The following is a 22191-nucleotide window of genomic DNA, read 5'->3' as shown; positions in this document are numbered from 1 at the left end:
AAGTGAGAAAAGGCATTCTCATGGCACTGTTGTAGCCAGTGTCACAAGATATTTACGTGCCAGATGAGCTAAAGATTCATATGTCCCTTCATGCTTCAACCACCATTCCAGGGGACATTCATCCATGCTGATGACAAGATGCATCTGCTCAATAATAATCCAAAGCAGTTTTTGGTGGTTTGTGGTCTGTAGTTTCCGCATTGGAATGTTGCTCTTTTAAGACTTCTGAAAGCATGCTCCGTACCTTATCCCTGTCAGATATTGGAAGCCACTTCAGATTCTTAAACCTTGGGTCAAGTGCTGTAGCTATCTTTAGAAATGTCACATTGGTATCTTCTTTGCATTTTGTCAGACCTGCAGTGAAAGTGTTCTTAAAATGAACAACATGTGCTGGGTGGTCATCCAAGACTGCTATAACATGAAATATATGGCAGAACGTGGGTAAAACCAAGCAGCAGACATACAATTCTCCTACAAGGAGTTCAGTCACACATTTAATTAACCCCCCCCCCTTTTTTTTTAACTAGCATCTTCAGCATGGAAGCATGTCCTCTGGAACGGTGGCCAAAGCATGAAGGGACATATGAATGTTTAACATATCTGGCACGTAAATACCTTGCAATGCCGGCTACAAAAGTGCCATGTAAATGACTGTTCTCACTTTCAGGTGATGTTTTAAACAATACTTGGGCAGCATTATAGTGACGCACTCTATATGATTTTATGAAAGTATGCTGATGAGTGTGAATATAATGTAATTAAAATATGCTTCATGCAAAAGGTCTCTTGTAAGGTATCATTACAAATCTTATAATCTACTGAGTGTGGTCATCCTATTTGTATAAATGTATCACTCTTCTATCTGAAATTAGAAATATGAAATATAACTCTGAGGGCCTATTGTAATTATACAAAGTGTGGGCCATTAATGGTGGTTTGGAATCTTGATGGCTCCCATCAACCAGGACAACTGACTGTGGATGGCTCTGTTTGCAGGCAGGTCTTCCCATGAGTCAGGCTGGGAGAAATGAAGGCTTGGGGTCTCACAGGACATGTGATCATGTCACCTGAACTGGAATCCATCTTTAACCCGGTGTTTTTCCATTGAGCAGGAGGGATGGGAATCCAGAGGGACAAAGGATTCCAGCCTTATGCAAAAGATATACAAGTGGGTGGAACAGACCAAAGAGGAGCCATCATGAGGAATCCCCTAGCTACCACTTGAACTGGAACAAGGGCTGTACCAGAGGAAAGGATTGTGCCCAGACTAGGAAGGTGTCCAATCTGTGAAAGAAACTTATTGAAACATCCCTAAGGGTGAGATTAAATCTGTATTCAGTTTTTATTAGTGTACTAGACTTAGACTTGCATGTTTTATTTTATTTTGCTTGGTAATTCACTTTGTTCTGTCTGTTACTACTTGGAACCACTTAAACCCTACTTTCTGTATTTAATAAAATCACTTTTTACTTATTAATTAACCCAGAGTATGTATTAATACCTGGGGGGAGGGGGGAACAGCTGTGCATATCTTTCTGTCAATGTTATGGAGGGCAAACAATTTATGAGTTTACCCTGTATAAGCTTTATACAGGGTAAAACAGATTTATTTAGGGTTTGGACCCATTGGGAGTTGGGCATCTGAGTATTACAGGCAGGAACACTTCCTAAGTTGCTTTCAATTAAACCTACAGCTGTTAGGGGATGTGATTCAAACCTGGGTCTGGGTTTGCAGCAGGCTAGCGGTTCTGGCTCAAACCAGGCAGGGTGCTGGAGTCCTAAGCTGACTGGGCAGTAAAGCAGGGGCAGAAGTAGTCTTGGCACATCAGGTGGCAGCTCCCAGGGGTTTCTGTGATTCAACCCGTCACAATTATCTCCTGCAAATTGTAACCAAACTTGTTTGTCTGAGCAACTGTCTGAAGTAGGACTAAGTGGACTTGTAGGTTCTAAAGTTTTACATTGTTTTATTTTTGAATGCAGTTATTTTTTGTACATAATTCTACATTTCTAAGTTCAACTTTCATTATAAAGAGATTGCACTACAGTACTTGTATGAGGTGAATTGAAAAATACTATTTCTTTTATCATTTTTACAGTGCAAATATTTGTAATCAAATATAATATACACTTTGATTTCAATTACAACATAGAATACAATATAGATGAAAATGTAGAAAAACATCCAAAATATTTAATAAATTTCAATTGTTATTCTATTGTTTAAAAGTGATTAAAACTGCAATTAATCACGATTAATTTTTTTGAGTTAATCACGTGAGTTAACTGCAATTAATTGACAGCCCTACTAAAAGCACCTGTGACTAAAATGTAGCCTTACTCATCATTCACCGAATAACAGACCCCAACTAGACTGGATTATTACAGTCCAATATATATGTGCTGGCCAAGACAAAAAGACATTGGTCCTTTCCACTCTTCTCTCACACCTGGTTCACATCCTTTGAATCAAATTCTGGGATTTTACTGTCAGCCTCCAGAACTTTGAAACTCCATGGACTTGATTCTTCACTGCCTTGCACCTGGTCATTTATCCCGGTGCAGAGAGAGTTTCACTACTACTCAGTGGCAGAGCCAGGTTTTGCAACCAAGGTGGTAATGCGTCATTTGTGGTGGGCTACAGAGCAAGCCCACCCCATACTCACCTGGCATCGGTGGCTCCTGTCCCCTGCTCCCCATTCCAGGTGTTGTGACCCAGCACACAGAGTTGCAGCACAGTTCAGATCCTTGTGAGTGGTGTTGTGACATATCACATATGTGCAGTGTTACAATGTCCAGAGTGGAGACCCAGGCCAAATCCTGCAAGACAGGAGCTGCCACTGCCAGGTGTAGCAGGATGAGCTCTTTCTCCAGCCCTGCTTGAAAAAGTGCCACACATAGACCTAAAGGGCACCAAGATGGTGGTCGCCCCTCCTCAACCCCCACCCATTAGCTCTGCCACTGCTACCAGTTCCAAACAGCAGAGCTCTATACCCACTTTGTACAATATAAAAAAACTATACATGGTGCATGGCAGTGCAGAATCAGGTCCAATATCTTCAATAATTGCTCTTAAATCAAAAGTGTTATCCATTTAAGCAGATATTTCTTTAACACTTGCCTAGAAATATATTATGACAAATATAAGAATTTCTTTTTCAAATACCACTAACTTATAATAAGGTGAGCAGATTGCTTTGTAGCTGGCTCATCCAGTCTAGCACAGAGCATTGTCTTCCATCACATACGTTAGACAGTTGTTCAATTTACCCCACGTAAACATGTGCTATTCTGATCTCACAGGAAAAGCTGATGGTCCTCTCACAGCAAATATGATTTGCAAAACACATTTCTAAACTAGCCCTGGCCCATCTTGTGGCCTGTAGATTTTCCAGTGAATCTCATTGCAGAATTGTATTACTTTGCGCTTGTAACCATAGCTTTGATTTTAAATTTGCTTTCCATTTTGTATCTCACAGAGAGATGGGAATTACTCATTTCCTCTCACTTCTTCTATCAATTGAACATCATGAGAATATTACATACATGCTTCTATTTCTGCTTTGTGTGAAGGATTTGATGTGTGAAATGTGACCATTCAAAATTCTGTTGCGCTATTCCTGCTCAAAATAGACATTTGCAATTGAACATTAGAGAAAAATCAGTGTCAGGTATATGGCATAGGTACTTACATTGAAACAAAAAGAAAATGAATGTCCCACAGGATATGGATTGATGATAGGTTTGCCATGATTGTTTCCCTGCCCTCCCTCCCCCACCCTTGGGAGATTATGTCTCTCAGGAGGTGACAAACACTTAAGGGACAATGAACCACTATTTATATCAATGTCCATCAAAGAAACGCTCTAAACAATTGCAAATATTGACTGACATGCAGCAGATTAATTTCATTTTATCATTGTTGGGATAAGATGTAGACAGCTGTTGTGGAGCAGCAGATCTTTTACATCTATATTATGGTACATTACAATATAAGTTCAGAACACAGGGAATTTCTGAGAACAGTAGAAGAAATGCTTCATAGACACTTTGCTTTTCAAATTGAGGCATGTATGCCCCCTAATAATGGAGGCACTAATAATGTTTTTCCTTTATGCTTAAGATTATCAATGCAAACAATCCCCATTCCCCCACAATGCTAACAAAGGTTCCCTGGTCTATCTCCATGGCAAGTAGCTACAGTCAGTAAGCACAATGGGTCTGAAAAACAGATCTGTGCTCTGCTGCCATTCTGCAACTACTGAAGTGCAAGCAAACATCAGGGGCTATTAGGCCAAAAGCATTTTCCTGTGTTGCAAGAGCTACTTTAATGTGCTTTTTATTTGTATTAACACTGCAAGTCCTCGAATTCTACTGCATAGCAATTATTATAGCTGTCTGTAATCTAAGTGAACTAAGGAAAGGAATCAGAGTAGCAGCCGTGTTAGTCTGTATTCGCAAAAAGAAAAGGAGTACTTGTGGCACCTTAGAGACTAACAAATTTATTAGAGCATAAGCTTTCGTGAGCTACAGCTCACTTCATTGGATGCATTTTCCACCAAATGCATCCGATGAAGTGAGCTGTAGCTCACGAAAGCTTATGCTCTAATAAATTTGTTAGTCTCTAAGGTGCCACAAGTACTCCTTTTCTTTTTAAGGAAAGGAAATGTGTAATGTTCAAGTTCAAATAGGGGAAAACAATGCTGGAAAGGAGAGAATACTTGCTTCTGCTACAAAAAGTCCCCAAGCAAAAGATCCATAGATCCCTGTGCCACCCCAAAATTACTTTAGGATTATCTCAAAATGGAACCTTGTCCTTGTCATACTGTAGTGACTTCAAGTTTACCTGCCTTGCTACTAAGCATCACATAGCTAGAACTTCTATTGCCTACGAACAGCGGATGCTCCACAACTTGGAAAATCTAAAAGTGCTTTTCCATATTCAAATTTAAAAGCCCCTGTGAGGTAGGTAGGTCAGCAGTGTTATAAATGAGAAAACTGAAGCACAGAAGTTTAATAGGCTGATTTTCAGAGGTGCTGAGTGCACACTGCTCCACTGATTTCAACCTGAGCTGTGGGAGCTGAAAGTCAGACCACAAGAGACTTGGTCCAATGCCAGAGGTGGAATTGAAGTCAGAGCCAAGTATAGAACACAGAAGTTTCTGGCCCCTACTTAGCCACATCTATTCTTGAGATATAATTGTTTTATTAATTTTAGAATTGTGCTCCTTATTGGTATCACAGCCATATTCCCATCTGGGAACTAAAGGAAGAGCTTGTATGTGCTGGTATTAAATAGGAGGATGTATCAGCTGGAAGCTGATAAAAACATCTTTCTTTTGTATTGCAATTAAGTATATCCCTAGAACTTGATTTTAAATATGTTTATATAAATCCTTGTTTTACTCCCTCCACTATCCCTTCCCCTGCTGAAGTGTTTGAAAGAAGAAAGACCGTTGTGAAGCAGGATAATTAGGCATTTATACTGTATTTGTTAGGAGGACTGAGCACAAAGGCAATACTAATAAGACAAGCTGCTTGAAGCTTTGTTGACCGTGGGAAGTGGCGTTACCAAGGTAATCACTTTTAACTGTTCAGCAAAGCTGTGGGGGGAGCTCAGCACTGGGAGGGATATGCAAGCCAAAGCATATTTCCTGAAAAATATAACATGAGCATTCACAGACAATTTGTAGGATTTCCATGTTTTGTCTTAAATATATATTTCTAGCTTGCTATAAACTGGAAACCTGAGCTCATAGTGAACTTTTAACACCTTTTCCTATCACATCCTGATTCTTGCAGTTGATTTAAAAATCAGCTGAGGCTTAAAAGGAAAGCAAATTGAGAATCACAAAGACTCTAAAGTTAGGGGTAAAGAGACAGATTGGGTCTGGCCTAGCCATAAATTCACATGGGTGAGGAGGTAAGGAGCTGCATTCTCCTCACAGAGGATAAGCACATTTGCAGTCTCTGCACTTTCCTGAAAAAGCTGTTAGTAGCCCCTAGGGTGCCATTACTACTGTTATTTGCATTATAATAGTGTAACCCACTGTTCAGTGTGTATGCGACCCTCCGTGCCCAATTCACAGAGGATTTGAGTCTGTTGGAGCCCCCAGCTATAGCATTTACTTCTTGAGGTCAAGTGTAGCAGCTCACACTTTTAGCTCTAGAGGTCCCCTCTTAAGTCAGTGGTCATGACTAAGATGGCAATTGTTACAATAGCACCTAGGATTGGGGCTCATCGTGCCAAGCACTGTACAAACAAGTAACAACCCTGCCCCAGAGAGCTTGGTGTCAGATAGGCTGCAACAGCTAGACAAAACAGACACAAGGGGTGAGAGTGCAAGGGGGAGGGGACAACGCAAACAGAAATTAGCAGAAAAACAGAAAGGGGAGGAAGGGAGAGAGAGCCTGTAGGAGCTATGACCTTACCTCTTTCACACCAGTCAGCAGCCAGCCCCAGAAAGGAGAGAACAGCACAACACACACACCCCTTCCCAGGAGCTCGTGGGTGTTGTCTCTGAATATTATGGGACAGATTCCCTGGAATCACAAAGCAGCCTTAGAAGCAGCTTAATTGGACAGTGTAGGGTTTCCCTGCTTTGGGGATCATCCTGCTAATTGCAGCTGGCGTAGTGCCCCACCGTTCACTCCCCCAGCTCTCGCCATAGGGGATGTGGCTAGGGGAAAGGCAGCGTGGCCCAGCAGTTCTGAGACTGCACTAACTTTTTGCCAGTACCAGTCCCATGGCCAGATGGCCCCAGGTTCAGGGAACCACAAGGATAGCTTAAAAGCCGCATTTGGTATCATCGAGCACAACTTGTCCAGAGCAGACGGTCTGGTCCAGTATCTTACAATACTGATACTGTAGTATTTGTGTGTTTGCTGTAGGTTCATTTTTGGTTTCTTAAAGCTTAATACAGCTGTTTCCTCAGTGTGGATGAGGCCTTGCAGCTTGGCATAGTTGCCAAACTCAGGGTTTGTCTTCACTGCTCCACAAGGTGTGTTTTTACCTCAGGGTAATTAACACCTGTGAGCTATCCTGAAGTAAAAAAATGAACAGTGCAGACCACTCACTTTCATTGTACTGTGAGGTAAAGTAGGAACAGTGAGCCCTACACCCCCAACCACTGTTCACTTTGTCTAGTTTACCTCACCGCAAAGTGAAAGCGCCTGGTCTTGTCTTTACCTCAGAAGAGAATAAGTTACTAAGAGGTAAAAAACAAGGCCTCCATTTAAACACTATTTAGCTCTTTCCATTTTAGGTGGCCATGCCATGTTATAAAATGGTCTGGCTAATCAAACAGTGTGTTAAACTCCTTAACAAAAATTGTCCGAAAAAAGAAGTCACCGAAAGGTGCAGTGTCCATGACAAGGCCTGTCATTATTTTCTGTGTACAGCATCTACAGCTTTTTGCCTTCTACGCGAAGTGCCTGTAGCCTTCTACACTGCTCTCGGCACTAAAGATTACTGATAGCTTACTTGGAAGAAAACTAGCGTAACCTACTTCTGCACTCTGACCACACAAGATGACAGACACCTCCCACAGCATTTTCCCCAACCCCAAACACCCTAACCTCCAGCTCTTAATCAACCTCCTCACCATTAGGAGAAATGCCTGGGAATACAGGTAGCATTTGCAGTATTTCCTGAAGGTCACCAAATCTGGGCTCTGGTGAAATGGGAGAAGCAAATTTTAGAGATAAGGACAAGGACCCCTCGCTGAAGACAAAGGCTGCCCATCCCCCAATCCTCCCCTTAATTTTCATCAGGAAGGGGATGCTACCTCAGAACCTCAGCTGCTGCATGGATACATCTATATGGCAATAAAACACCTGTGTTGGCCTATTTCAGCTGACTTGGGTTCGTGAGTCTCAGAGTGCAGGGCTATAAAACTGAAGTGTAGATGTTTGGGCTTGAGCTGGAGCCCAGGTTTGGGGACTGCGTGGGGGGAGGATCCCCGAGCCTAGGCTCCAGCCTGAGCCCTAATGTCTATGCCGCAATTTTTATAGCTACACATCTCAAACCTCACAAGACTGTGTCAGCTGACGTGAGCCAGCCCTAGGTGTTTTATTGCAGTGTAGACATATCCTAAATATTCGGAGGTAATCCTATATTATCAGCATTTTTTCACCGCAGTTCTTAACCTAATATTTTCAATACATTCTAGGGATTCCTGTCATATCAAATCTTAGAGAGATTTAAAACTATATTTTATGTAGAACTCAATTCCAAAACTGTTTGTAATTTGCTGATATGGGTACGAATACATTTTTTTTTTCAGCACTCAAGCCCCATGCTTACTGGATTCCAGTACATAGTATGGAAAGGCAAGTAAGAGTGTAAGCAGTCTTCATTCTTTACTGACGTACTTGAATAATGCTAACCCTTTAACCTTAGAACACCAGTTTTCATGGGATTGATTAAATGAAAAGTCTGGTTTGGTCAATGGTAATTATAGCTGCAGACCCCAAGTTAACCTTGGTGGAGTGCATTTTATCTTGTACATTATGTCAATGAAATGCTTGGGTGTCATTCCATTAGGCTGGTCTCAAATTACATTCTCTTGTAAGATAAAATATTGCCAATATATATTGCCCATATTGTAGATTATCCCTTTATACTATGTAATACTTAAGTGGGAATTATTTTTCCTGGGTCAAGAAATGTTGAAAAAATACTAAAGCTTGGTTTGCAAAATACCTTTTAAAATAGGGGTCTAGGCTTCGTGAATTTCCTGCCCTTTTATATCTCTTTTGTGTGTTGCCAGCTTTTCCTCTGGGTGTTACTGTGTTTGTATTATTACTAAGCTGAGTAAACAGAAAAACAGACTCATGTGTGCTAAACTTTCTACAGTGTGAGATAAACATTGTCTCTACCCATTTTTATGTCATTTTATCTTGTCATCAGTGAATCATCAAGTATGTTAACAAACACTATGATTCAAAAGAAGAAAAATCAGTTTAATTTGGCCCAGAGGCAGGACTAAGACTTTGGGCCCTGATTTTTATCTCACATCAGTGATACATCAGAGACTGCTATGGCATTTTTCCCAATTTTCACCAGTGTAAGATCAGAATTAAGCCCATGATTTTTAAAACCATTGCATGTGACAGCTATTGAAGTACTGATTCTGGGCTTGACATCAGAAATATCAGGTCCTTCGTATTTAATGAACATAATCCTAAAAAGCCAAAACATGATTTAAATATGTCACTGCAGATCAGACATATTGTTAGGCCCTGCCCATTGGTTAGATATTTTAATGCCTTTATCTTCTATAATGTGGCTTTTTCCCCCTTGTTCACAGTGGTGAACCGAATGGCAATATAGACTTTGTACAAGATTTTAGGTCAAATAGGAATGAAGGTCCTATTTTGCACCCTTTCAGAAAATGCATTCTGCTAGGAAGTATTCTGCTCCAACACACTTTCCAATTTAGCCCTGAGTCTTGGCTGCGCCAGGGTCAGCTAGTTGCAAAGAGGGCGGGCATCACTTGTCTTCTGAAAAGCCTGCAAAAGCTCATTTGCATAGAGAGCACTTCTTCAGTTCAGCCCTGCTCTGCCAGAGGTGTTGCAGTAGTGTGGATCCAGGTGGTTATAACCATCTCCTTGCCATTTTCCCTGATCCTGGGAACGAGGAGGAGATATTAAAAGTTGCTCAGCTATTGCCCTAAAAAATCTTAAATATTAAAGTTAGCAAAGAAATGGTTTGGAGCAAAGCAAACTGCCTCTGACTGCTGTGGTGGAAGCTGGAGCTCTGACAGGCTGGACAAAGGAGCATGACCGAGCACCAGGCCATGCTGCAAAGCCAAACCACCTCTAGAAACTGAAGCAAGGCAGGACAACCTGTGCATCACAGGACTGTGGGAGATGCTAGGCTGCAGAAAGTTAAACAAGTGTAACTATCTCACATATACCAGGCCATTATAACAGACTTCTTGGACAGATGAGGCCAGCATGATTTGGCCATTTACTTCTAAGCATAGCATGTTTCCCATTATGGCTGTGAATTTAAAATCTAATCCAATTCTTTTGTAAGTGAACACAGAACAAAAATTAAATGGATCATCATGTATAGTTGCCATTTCTCCCTTTGTTAATTCATGCTGAAAATTACATGTAGAGTAGGCTGGCTTCAGTTACACCACACATCAAATGTGAAAAATCGGGATGGGGGTGGGGGGGTAATAGGAGCCTATATAAGAAAAAGACTCAAAAATCTGACTGTCCCTATAAAGTCGGGACATCTGGTCACCCTACACACCGGTGAGCTGTGAAATCTAAGTGGCACTAACAGAAACTCAGTCGCTAATGCTTATTTATTTTAAATTACATAATTCAACAATTCACTCTGTGGTAAAACTAATTTGTCCTATAAGAAGCATATCAGTACTAACAAGACAAATATTTTAATTAAAAATATTTAACAGGTTTACACAAACATCCACAGGTAATTTCTAATCACTGAATAATTTAGCATTACTAGTTGTGTGTATGAGATGATAGTATACCAGTGACATGACTTGAGATGACATTTTCAACAGTCCTAAATTTAACACAGTATTCGATTAATTTTTCATTCTTTTTAATAAGAGGCTGCCATACCTAACCATATGCTTTGTTTTAACAAGGGCTGCAACAGTCTCAAAATTCCAGCTTCTCAGAAATTGATGAGCTCAGTTTCTTGGGGTTTTGAGCCACCCAGCAAAGGAACTGGGGTTTTAAACACTGCCATAGCTCTCATTAGGGAGACAGACTGAAAATAAAGGTCCCAATGCAGCAAACACCCACATACACAAATAAGTGTTTGCAGGACAGAGGCCATAGAATGTAATGTTGGGAGTGTATGGTGAGAGGAAGGAGGAGAATTATAAATGTGGGACCTGTTAACCTCGAATCAAAAGAATGGAGCTTCTAAAATAGTAAAAAAAAAAAAAAAAAAAAAAATTAAAAGAACAAAAGAGCTTCCAAAAAGCCCGAATGAATGAAAGAAATGAATAGTAATAAAAATAAAATCCCCCCAACAATTGGTGACCAGTCTTGCTAACTTCAGTAACCCCAACAGTCCGCATTAGAAAAATGGACTTCTGGGAAAAGGTAATCCAGCAGCTTTGGTCCTTGGCAGGAAAATATTCAAACAAGTTTTTGCATAATTCTCATTCTCAAAGAAATAATTCTCAAAGAAATAAAATATGCACACTGACAATTGTTAGTATTTTTCATATAGAAGAAATAATTCAGAGACAGACATTAACTCTTATTTAAATAGTACCAACGTTTTAGAATGTAAGTAAAAAATCCAATAAACTCTATCAGTTATGTAACAATTAGATTATTGAACAGTACAATGTTGTGGCACTATTCTTACAATTCTTACGTGGGGCAGAGGAAAATGGAACAATTTAGGATTAAATTACAATCAAAGTACTGTAAGCATAAGATCTAAAATGCTTCCTTTTCATAAGTACAAAAGAAATGGCTTCTCTCAAGAGAAAAAAAAAAAAGGCAGGTAAGGTAAACAAAAAGTACAAAAAAATATCCCAGACCAAAAAATAAAAGTGTCTACAGCAGTGAAATTGGTGATATAGCCCTGGTCTACACTAGGAGTTGAGGTTGAAATTAGCAGTGTTAAATCGATTTAACCCTGCACCCGTCCACACGACAAAGCCCTTTTTTTTGACTTAAAGGGCACTTAAAATCGATTTCTTTACTCCACCCCCGACAAGGGGATTAGCGCTGAAATCGGCCTTGCTGAGTCGAATTTGGGGTACCGTGGATGCAATTAGGTATTAGGACGGTATTGGCCTCCGAGAGCTATCCCAGAATGCTCCATTGTGACTGCTCTGGACAGCACTCTCAACTCAGATGCACTGGCCAGATAGACAGGAAAAGGCCCGCGAACTTTTGAATTTCAATTTCCTGTTTGGCCAGCGTGGCAAGCTGCAGGTGAGTGCAGAGCTCATCAGCAGAGGTGATGACGCAGAGCTCATCAACAGAGGTGACCATGACGGAGTCCGAGAATCGCAAAACAGCTCCAGCATGGTCTGAAGGAGAGGTACGGGATCTGATCACTGTATGGGTAGAGGAATCCGTGCTATCAGAACTATGTTCCAGTTTTCAAAATGCCAAAACATTTGTCAAAATCTCCCAGGGCATGAAGCCCAGAGGCCATAACAGGGACCCAAAGCAGTGCTATGTGAAACTTAAGGAGCTGAGGCAAGCCTACCAGAAAATCAGAGAGGCAAACGGCCACTCCGGGTCAGAGCCCAAAACATGCCGCTTCCATGATGAGCTCCATGCCATTTTAGGGGGTTCAGCCACCACTATCCCAGCCATGTTGTTTGACTCTTTAAATGGAGATGAAGGCAACACGGAAGCCGGTTTTGGGGACAAGGAAGATGATGATGGTGAGGTTGATAGCTCACAGAAAGCAAGCGGAGAAACCGATTTTCCCGACAGCCAGGAACTATTTCTCACCCTGGACCTGGAGCCAGTACGCCCCAAACCCACCCAAAACTGCCTCCCGGACCCGCCAGGCAGAGAAGGGGCCTCTGGTGAGTGTACCTTTTAAAATAGTATACATGGTTTAAAAGCAAGCATGTTTAATGATTAATTTGCCCTGGCATTCACGGCTCTCCTGAATGTACTCCCAAAGCCTTTTCAAAAGGTTTCTGGGGAGGGCAGCCTTATTCCGTCTACCATGGTAGGACACTTTACCACTCCAGGCCAGTAGCACGTAATTGGGAATTATTGTAGAACAAAGCATTGCAGTGTATGTTTGCTGGTGTTCAAACATCAGTTCTTTATCTCTCTGTGTTATCCTCAGGAGAGTGATATCATTCATGGTCATCTGGTTGAAATAGGGTGCTTTTCTTAAGGGGACATTCAGAGGTGCCCGTTCCTGCTGGGCTGTTTGCCTGTGACTGAACAGAAATGTTCCCCGCTGTTAGCCACGGGGAGGGGTGAGGGACTAGCCACGCAGTGGGGGGAGGCAAAATGCGACCTTGGAACGCACATGTGCTATGTATGTAATGTTAACAGCAAGGTTTACCGTGAAAGTGTACCCATTGTTCTATAAAATGTGTCTTTTTAAATACCACTGTCCCTTTTTTTCTCTCCACCAGCTGGATGTGTTTCAAGGATCACAGGATCTTCTCCTTCCCAGAGGCTAGTGAAGATTAAAAGGCAAAATAAAACGCACTCACGATTAAATGTTCTCTGAGCTCATGCTGTCCTCCCACACTGACAGAGCACAGACAAATGCATGGAGGCAGACAATGTCAGACTGCAGGAAAGCACAAAATGACCAAGAGGAGGGGTGGTGGGCTGAAGAGAGTAAGTGGCGCGCTGAAGAGAGGGCTGAAGCTGAAAGGTGGTGGCAGCGTGATGAGAGGAGGCAGGATTCAATGCTGAGGCTGCTGGAGAATCAAACTAATAAGTTCTAGCATATGGCTAAGCTGCAGGAAAGGCAGCTGGAGGACAGACCGGCTGTTACTACAGCCCCTGTGTAACCAACCGCCCTCCTCCCCAAGTTCCATAGCCTCCTCACCCAGGTGCCCAAGAATGCAGTGGGGGGGCCTCTGGCCACCCAACCACTCCACCCCAGAGGGTTGCCTAAGCAACAGAAGTCTGGCATTCAATAAGTTTTAAACTTTTAAACTTTTAAAGTGCTGTGTGGCCTTGTCCTTCCCTCCTCCACCACCCCTCGGACATGATGACAATGGTTTTCAGGCCTATTGTACCATCTGCTGCCACAAGGCAATGGGTTGCTGCTGCTGTGTAGCAATGCAGTACCATGTCTGCTAGCACCCAGGAGATGTACGGTGACAGTGAGCTGAGCGGGCTCCATGCTTGCCGTGGTATGGCGTCTGCACAGGGAACTCAGGAAAAAAGGCGCAAAACAATTGTCTGCCGTTGCTTTCACAGAGGGAGGGAGGGAAGGAGGTCCTAACGACATGTACCCAGAACCACCTGCGACAATGTTTTTGCCCCATCAGGCATTGGGATCTCAACCCAGAATTCCAATGGACGGCGAAGACTGCGGGAACTGTGGGATAGCTACCCACACTGCAATACTCTGGAAGTCGACGCTAGCCTCGGTACTGTGGAAGCACTCTGCCGAGTTAATGCAATTAGAGCATTTTGTGTGGGGACACACACAATCAACTATATAAAAACGATTTCTAAAAAACCGACTTCTATACATTCGACCTAATTTCATAGTGTAGACAAAAGTTTCAGAGCACCAGATGGTACCAAGGACTGAAGAGATTTTCCTAATCCTAATTCGCTTCTGAATGTTGGGATGTGAGTGAGATTCAGGAATAAAAGGACTGTCGTCTTCCACTTAAAACTACGATTGGTTGTAGAGCTGCCAATATTCCTGCCACATGATGGGTTTCCCTGGCAATAGCAGCTCTGTAAGGAAGCAGAACTCTTAGGGCTTCTGCAACTGGGAAACTGAGTGTAAGACACAAGCGGGCAAAAATGAAAGAATCAGGTGAAAACCAAAGGAGTATGTTTTTGACTTTATGAGCAAAGCTTTAATTTGAAACGCTCCTGTTAACTCAAAGCAAGAAAATAGGTGTTAAGATAATGCAGCATTTATAGTCAACATTTTTCAATGGTGTTTGTATTATTAGCCTCTGATCTCAGTATATTAGAATGGATTGTCACTTCATGTACATCTGGGGTATTAATAGTCAACTAGTATCCGTTTCATAATATTCTCCAGCCAAGCATATATCCAAATATTGGTTTGCCAAGACAGGAAGCTTTACTGTTCCAGGTACTGCAGATAGCACTAATTTGTGATACATGCATTTTGACAATTTCAGTGAACAAGCCCATTTGAAGCATTTTGGACTGTAAAACCCCTAGCCAAATATGGCTAATACACATACCAATCAAGTTACATATTTATTTTATTTTATTTCTAGTTATTTTACCACATATTTCTGAAACTTGTTCCAAAACTTTGATTTTGTACAAGCAAGCTTTTACAAATTCTAAAATAAATAGATGTTTCCATGTTTTTTTGAAAAATTCTAACAGCTGTTTTAAACAATCATTCCCATGAAATGTTTGTCAACCCAGATGTTGCAGAATACAAACTGAAATTGTTACTTACCATCAATTCTTTACTGCAAAGCAAAAAATTAATGTAATTGATTATTGTCCAAATGGAAAAAATACAAACAGAAAAAGTAAACTAGATTTTAATTTTTTTTATTTTCAGTAATTAGGTGTTACTAATAGCACATAAAGATATTTATTTTGACCAATGATTAAATAGACAGTGTCCCCCAGCAATATAATTTTGAAACGTCATTCTCAGAGTTGCTGAACTAGTTTTCTGCCATATTTTTCAGGTAGCTCAACATATGAAATAAGAGTGATTTGTAAAATAACTCACCGTCCAGGGTAAAAATACCAACAGTGCGAGCATCAGTATTCCAGCAAGAATAGCCACCAAGATGATCCACCAAGGCACTCCTGTATAAAGTGCTACTGTCTTTGCAGAAAAGACAGTAACTTGCACCTAAGGGAGAGGAAAAGTTTTAAGTAAAGGCGATGGTAAGTTTGACAAGTTCCTAATTCAAACCCAAAATTCACTTCTACAGCAGTGCCTTGAGTTTTCTGAGCTATTGAGACTAGTCTGAAGAGGACATCATGTCTCCTATTCTTATATGCCTACTTAAAGCACTTCTTACCACCAGCGGTGAGCTGGAGCCGGTTTGCACCGGTTCACGGGAACCGGTTGTTAAATTTTGAAGCAGTTTTAGAACTGGTTGTTAACCCGCTTCCCTGCAGGGGGCGCTGAGGCTTTGATGGGCTCTGGCTGAGAAGTGATGTAAGTCCTCCTCCAGCCACCCACCACCCTGCCCGCAGCCAGCCTCTGCCTCCAGGCACCCCCATACCCCCTGCCCTGCCCACACCAGCCTCTGCCGTACACCCTGCCCTGTATCCAGCCAACCCCTGCCACCCGCACCCCCTGCCCCGTCTCCAGCCAGCCCAGCACCCGCTGCCCGCAGCCAGCCCCTGCTGCATGCACCCCCTACCCTGTCCGCACCAGCCCCGTACCCACCACCCTGCCTGCAGCTGGCCCCTGCTGCATGCACCCCCTGCCCTTTCTCCAGCCAACCTCTGCCACACCCCCCTGCCCGAAGCTAGCCAACCCCACACCACCCGTCTCCAGCCAACCCATTGCACCCTCCTGCCCTGCCTGCAGCCAGCCCCGCACCCCCGCCCTGCTCGCAGCCAGCCCCTGCCGCAACCCCTACCCTGCCCGCAGTCAGCCCCTGCTGCACCCCTTGCCCTGTCTCCAACCAACCCCTGCCACATGCACCCCCTGCCCTGTCTCCAGCCAGCCCGGCACCCCCCTGCCCTGCCTGCAGCCAGCCCCTACCTCCAGTCAGCCCCTGCCCTGCCTCCAGCCAGCTCCACACCCCCTTACCTTCAGCCAACCCCACACCCTCCTGTCTCCAGCCAGCTCCGCACCCCCTGCCCTGCCCACAGCCAGCCCCGCACCCTCACCTCCAGCTAGCCCTGTCCCACACCCCTGTCTGTAGCTGGACCCACATCCACTGATGCCCTGCAGTTCCCAGGGCAGTAACCCTGCACACCTGCTTCAATGAGGGGGGCAGGGAGCAGCTGGGACCCACACATATGCACACCCTAGGGTGACCAGACAGCAAGTGTGAAAAATCAGGACAGAGGGTGGGGGGTAATAGGAGCCTATATAAGAAAAAGACTCCAGAATCTGGACTGTCCCTATAAAATCGGGATATCTGGTCACCCTAGCACACCCCCAGGGAGTGGCGGGGACCCACACATGTGAAACAGAGCTCATTTCTAGTTCAGGCCCATCTTTTTAAAAAAGAACTTTAGGTAAGGTTCCCTAATACATCCGTATTTTCCCGGACATGTCTGGTTTTTTGGTTCTTAAATCGCCGTCCGGGAGGAATTTTTAATATTTAAAAATATTATTTCCCTCCCGGGAAAATACGTATGTATGGTAACCCTACTGGTACAAAAAATACATACTGTGGCACATCCCTTAAATCAGAACTTTTTATAGGGAACCAATTGTTAAGATTTTGGCAGCTCATCACTGCTTACCACCCAGTTTTCATGAGCAGCATCTGACTGCCTGGGCTCATGGGAATGATGTTGGAGAATCCTTGGAATATACTCAGGGAGATGTAGTATCCCAGTATGTCAGCAATTCCTTTCACACTAATTGAAGATGGGTGGGAGGAATAGCTCAGTGGTTTGAGCATTGGCCTGCCAAACCCAGGATTGTGAGTTCAATCCTTGAGGGGCCTATTTAGGGATCTGGGGCAGAAATTGGGGATTGGTCCTGCTTTGAGCAGGGGGTTGGACTAGATGACCTTCTGAGGTCCTTTCCAACCCTGGTATTCTATGATTCTAAGTTTATTTGGGGGGCGAGGGATAGCTCAGTGGTTTGAGCATTGGCCTGATAACCCCAGGGTTGTGAGTTCAATCCTTGAGGGGGCCATTTAGGGATCTGGGGCAAAAATTGGTGTTGGTCCTGCTTTGAGCAGGGGGTTGGATTAGATGACCTTCTGAGGTCCCTTCCAACCCTGATATTCTATGATTCTAAGATAAAAAGCGTGAAGGGCTCACAGCTCAGAAGTACTGGACTCTTCCCTAGCTGAAGGCTCCATGCCAAAGGACACCCAAGGGAGAATGAGAAAAAAAATCTATTGGGAAGAATTGGGTTAAACCAGTCATTTACTGGAACCCCTCCAAAACTAGAAAATAATCCTGCCAAGCTCTGGGCAAGGACTTTCTTTTTTACTCTGTGTTTGAACATCACATAGCACAATGGGGTTCTGATCCTAACTGGGGTCTCTCTGTGCCAATACAGTACAAATAACAATCATCTCCTAGATCTTCAGTAATTATTTTTCTTTGGGGAGGCAGGGGAATCAGTATCTAGTGCAGAGGACTGCCCTGGAATCATCTTACCCCATTGCTCCCCCTCCAATCCACACAGTTGATAAATGGATTAGTTTTCACTTGAATGATCCATTCAGAAGCCCAAAGAATTAGAAATATTGCAGCATGGGAAGCAAAGTAATATGCGTATTCTCTCCATATTGGGCACCCCTGTGTCTTGTAGCCACCAAACTCTATAGGTTTTGCAGTAGAAAAACTTTTGCTCCAGACAAGTCAGCCACTTGCAGAGCCGGGACCTATGGCTTTGCACAGTTTATGGGGCTGGAAAGGCAGCATGTTGGTGACCAAATCTAGCTACAATGACAAGAGTACATAACCTGCAGTGTTCACTGTCATATCATATAGAACTCCTCTCACTAGGGAAGAGAAAGCTCTACAGAGCCAAAGGTGATGTTTGAAGCTTCTGGATTAAAATTTTCACTTTATGAACTACATATAGTGCTTCTGTTTTTTTGGGATTATTTTTAGCAATTTTTGAGTTTTATGTAGCTGTCAAAAATTAGGGATTTCCTGGGCTTCCTTTTGTATACACTTTAATGAGTAATGTATGTTATATGCTATATACTGTAATGAGTAATCTCTTTATAATGTTCCCTACTGTGCTTTAATATAGTACTGTTTCAAACAGCACTATGTTAAAACTCAATACAGAACCTTTAGTGTATACCAGCAGGGTAACCAGCAAGGTATACATAGACCAATTAATGTGCAACACTTTACTATGGTTTAGAAATCCCACCCCATAGTCCACTTTACTGCTCCATGTAGACCAGTGATTCTCAACCAGGGGTACAAATACCCTTGGGGGTACATCAGCTCATCTAGATATTTGCCTAGTTTTACAACAGGCAACAGAAAAAGCATTAGCAAAGTAAGTACAAACTAAAATTTCATACGGACAATGACTTGTTTATACTGCTCTATATATTATACACTGAAATGTAAGTACAATATTTATATTCCAATTGATTTATTTTATTATATAGTAAAAATGAGAACATAACCAATTTTTCAGTATTAGTGTGCTGTGACACTTTTGTATTTTGATGTCTGATTTTGTAAGCAAGTAGTTTTTAAGTGAGATGTAACTTGGGGGTATGCAAGACAAATTAGCCTCCTGAAAGGGGTACAGTAGTCTGGAAAGGTTGAGAGCCACTAATGTAGACAAGCTCTTACATACAAATAACCAATTTTAATGTTTCTCCAGTGGTTTATTGGATAACTCCAATTTCATTTTTTCATATTGGAGGTATTTTCTTGGTGTTTACAAATTAAAACCTAAAATCAGAAGCCCTAAGTATGTGTTACATACACAGGAAACGCCACCTCAATAAAGTGCATGACCAGTGTTAAAGGAATTTGAAAACTCACTTGAGCAATTTCATTTGGGAGCTTAATGTTTTCAGCTGCAGCAGCATTCCCTAACAAGGAAATCTAGGGAGTTAAGCTTAGAATATTCCTGTTTCAAAATATAAGGTAGTGTAATAGAATATACATCAGAAGAGACAAGACAGGGAGAGTGCAATTGCCTCAAGAATAGTGTTAATAGAACATACCTCTGGGAAAGTACTATTCCATAACCTTGAAAATAATATAGCAAATGCCTTGCTGACCAAGCCTTGCAAGGGGCATTTTATGTTCACACAGCAGTCCTCACATTACAATCCTGTAATTTAAATTTTATATACCAGTATGCATTTATATGCATGCATTTCAAAAATCACATTTTACAGAAGAATATTTGAGATATTTGCCAAGTTACAAGATGATAGACTTAAGGGTATGGTTCTTTTAGAAGGCCCAATCTTTAATTTGCTGAAATCAATGGCAAAACTCTTATCAATTTCAATGCAAACAAGATCGGTTGCCAATATCTGTCCTAGTACTTGTTAAAATATAGGTATCAGTTTGTGCAGTCTTTCTTTACTTTGTTCTTATTAGTTATCCCTCTCCCCTTTAAAGTCCACTTCTGAAAGCTAAATATTTAACTAGATACATTTTTAAGTAAATCTAGATAGATACATTCAACTGCTTTTTTCCAGCTGTTTGGAAATAAATGCAATATAGTGACCAGATTTAGAAAATAATATTGGAAAACATCCATACAACAACATGCCTTCTTTCACCCTGCTAAACCTAGAAAGGTTCTGTATAAGTAAAGGGAAGGGAAAGAGACCAAAAAATAAGTGTTGTTTTGATATGGAAATGCTTACCAGGCATAGGTGCTAAGTCTCTGGGTGCTCCAAGGCTGGAAAAAAATTAGTGGGTGCTTAGCACCCACTGGCAGCCAAGCTCCTCCCTCCCCCCAGCTCCTCCCGCCCACTGGCGGTCCCACTGATCAATCCTTCCCCTCCCTCCCAGAGCCTCCTGCCCTCCGCAATCAGCCATTTTGCAGCATGCAGGAGGCTCTGGGAAGAAGGGGGAAGGGCGGGAACAGGGCATGCTCAGGGGAGGGGGCAGAACTGGGCAGGAAGAGGTGGGGCGGGGTGTGAAGAGGTGGGGCCGGGTACTGGAGTGGAGCACCCCCTGAGCCGGAGGAAGCCAGCGCCTATGTTACCAGGCTCTTATATTTTCCTTCTGAAAATAAAGACTTTTTTGAGGTCATCATTAGTGTGCTTCTCTGCAACTTCACATTTCCTCCTTGAGCAATGGGACTCCTTTAAGACAGAGAATTATATATCGAGAAACAAACTAAATGAAATGGATTGATTACTAGGCAGAATAGAAATGTGCCACAGATTGTTCGAATATTGGGCCTTTAAATATTTAGCTTAGAAGTGTTAAAAATCAAAGTACTAAAGGATAGAGATATTGGCCTTTTAAATAATCAAATCTAAAATGTCAGGCTTGTTTATTATCTACTGTCTATTACCGTTCCCATAACACAACCCTGTTTTCAAGGGTTAATATACTGCAAACATAAAACTCAGGGAAAACAAGGTTTCCATGTTGGTCTTAAACACAGGTAAACAATTTCAAGAAGCAGGCCTTAGAATAAATACAGACAAATCTAAAGCTATTTGGCCCCAACATAAAACATTTATTCCTCCATTAATCAATGACATCACAAAGGTATTTCCTACACCTGAACAAGTGACTATATTGAGGTGAACGAAGAACACAGTGATGGTAGGGCTAATGCAGATATCACACTAGGGATACCGCGTATGTTCAATAAAAGTTCAAACATTGCACTAGTTGACCAATAAAACAAGGTGGTTCATGTAGTTACTAATTCAGTTTCAATGGCAAACTTGCAAGTACTTACAAAAGACAGAGTTCGCATTGTTGTTTAATAGAAGCATATGTGACAGATATGGCAATTTCCTGCAATATCTTTGGGAGATGTTACTGTATTAAGTTTATGCATCATTGTGGGCCAGACATAGTATAAAATTCCACTGTGGCGTGCAGTGGGGAGAACAACAGCTCATCCAGGAACTAAGAACAGTGGGGGGTAATCAGGCAAATTCATTCAGGCTATAACTCCTCCAGCAAAGTACCACCACTTCGCATATACTGTACTCTGGATTGTCTAGAGACCAGACAGACAAAGAAAGGATTTTTAGATAAATAGCCTGAGTTTAAACTGACTTAGAGCCTTCTTTCTGATCCAGCAAACAGACAGGACCTTCTGTCCAAGGGAGACACCAATTCTTCCTGGGAAGGATTGGAAGGCCTTTGGCCTACTGAGGCCCCATAAGACTTATGGGCGACCTCTAGTATTAGCATACATGTAGGGTTTTTTGTTTGTTTGTTTAGTTTTTAAATTTGTTTTCTCTGCAATGTTTTCACCTTAAGAATAAATGCGCTTGCTGGGATAAAGTCAGACCGGACAGCTATAAGGGAGTGATGGAAGGCATATATAACAGCCCTAGAATGGTAAAGGCCCTTTTCCTTATGAATTAAAAAGAGGCTATCTCAGGTCACCATCACCACCAGAGGGGGAAACACTGAGCCCAGTGGGGTGAAGGAGATACCTTGCCACTTTGCTTATAAAGCGCTTTGTGGTAACTCATAACTCTTGGCTGGCAATGACATTGTTCATAGCCTTCAATGAGAATGCAAAGCTCCTGTTTAGGCAAACTGGCTTGCTGGGAATATCACAGTTTAGGCAAGGAAGAGTGCAGACTGGAAAAAAACCCTGTCAGAAAGGAGAGAAACGCAGGCCTTGTTGTATTCATTTAGATGTAATAAATGGCCAAA

General features: G+C 42.3%; 1 protein-coding gene across 1 annotated transcript; it reads right to left on the bottom strand.

The window, feature by feature from the left end:
* Positions 1–9355: 9355 nt before the first annotated feature.
* On the bottom strand, positions 9356–21271 carry LOC119863512 (integrin alpha-6-like). The gene is given in 6 exon segments (XM_043504857.1): positions 9356–9627; positions 15416–15541; positions 19357–19402; positions 19404–19444; positions 19542–19637; positions 21254–21271. Coding segments are annotated over 6 exon segments (411 nt in total). The 3' UTR covers positions 9356–9543.
* Between the last annotated feature and the right edge of the window lie 920 nt (positions 21272–22191).

The sequence above is a fragment of the Dermochelys coriacea genome, chromosome 11 (genome assembly GCF_009764565.3).
Source record: "Dermochelys coriacea isolate rDerCor1 chromosome 11, rDerCor1.pri.v4, whole genome shotgun sequence".
NCBI classification, from domain to species: domain Eukaryota; kingdom Metazoa; phylum Chordata; order Testudines; family Dermochelyidae; genus Dermochelys; species Dermochelys coriacea.
This window is presented reverse-complemented; position numbering and strand designations above follow the sequence as displayed.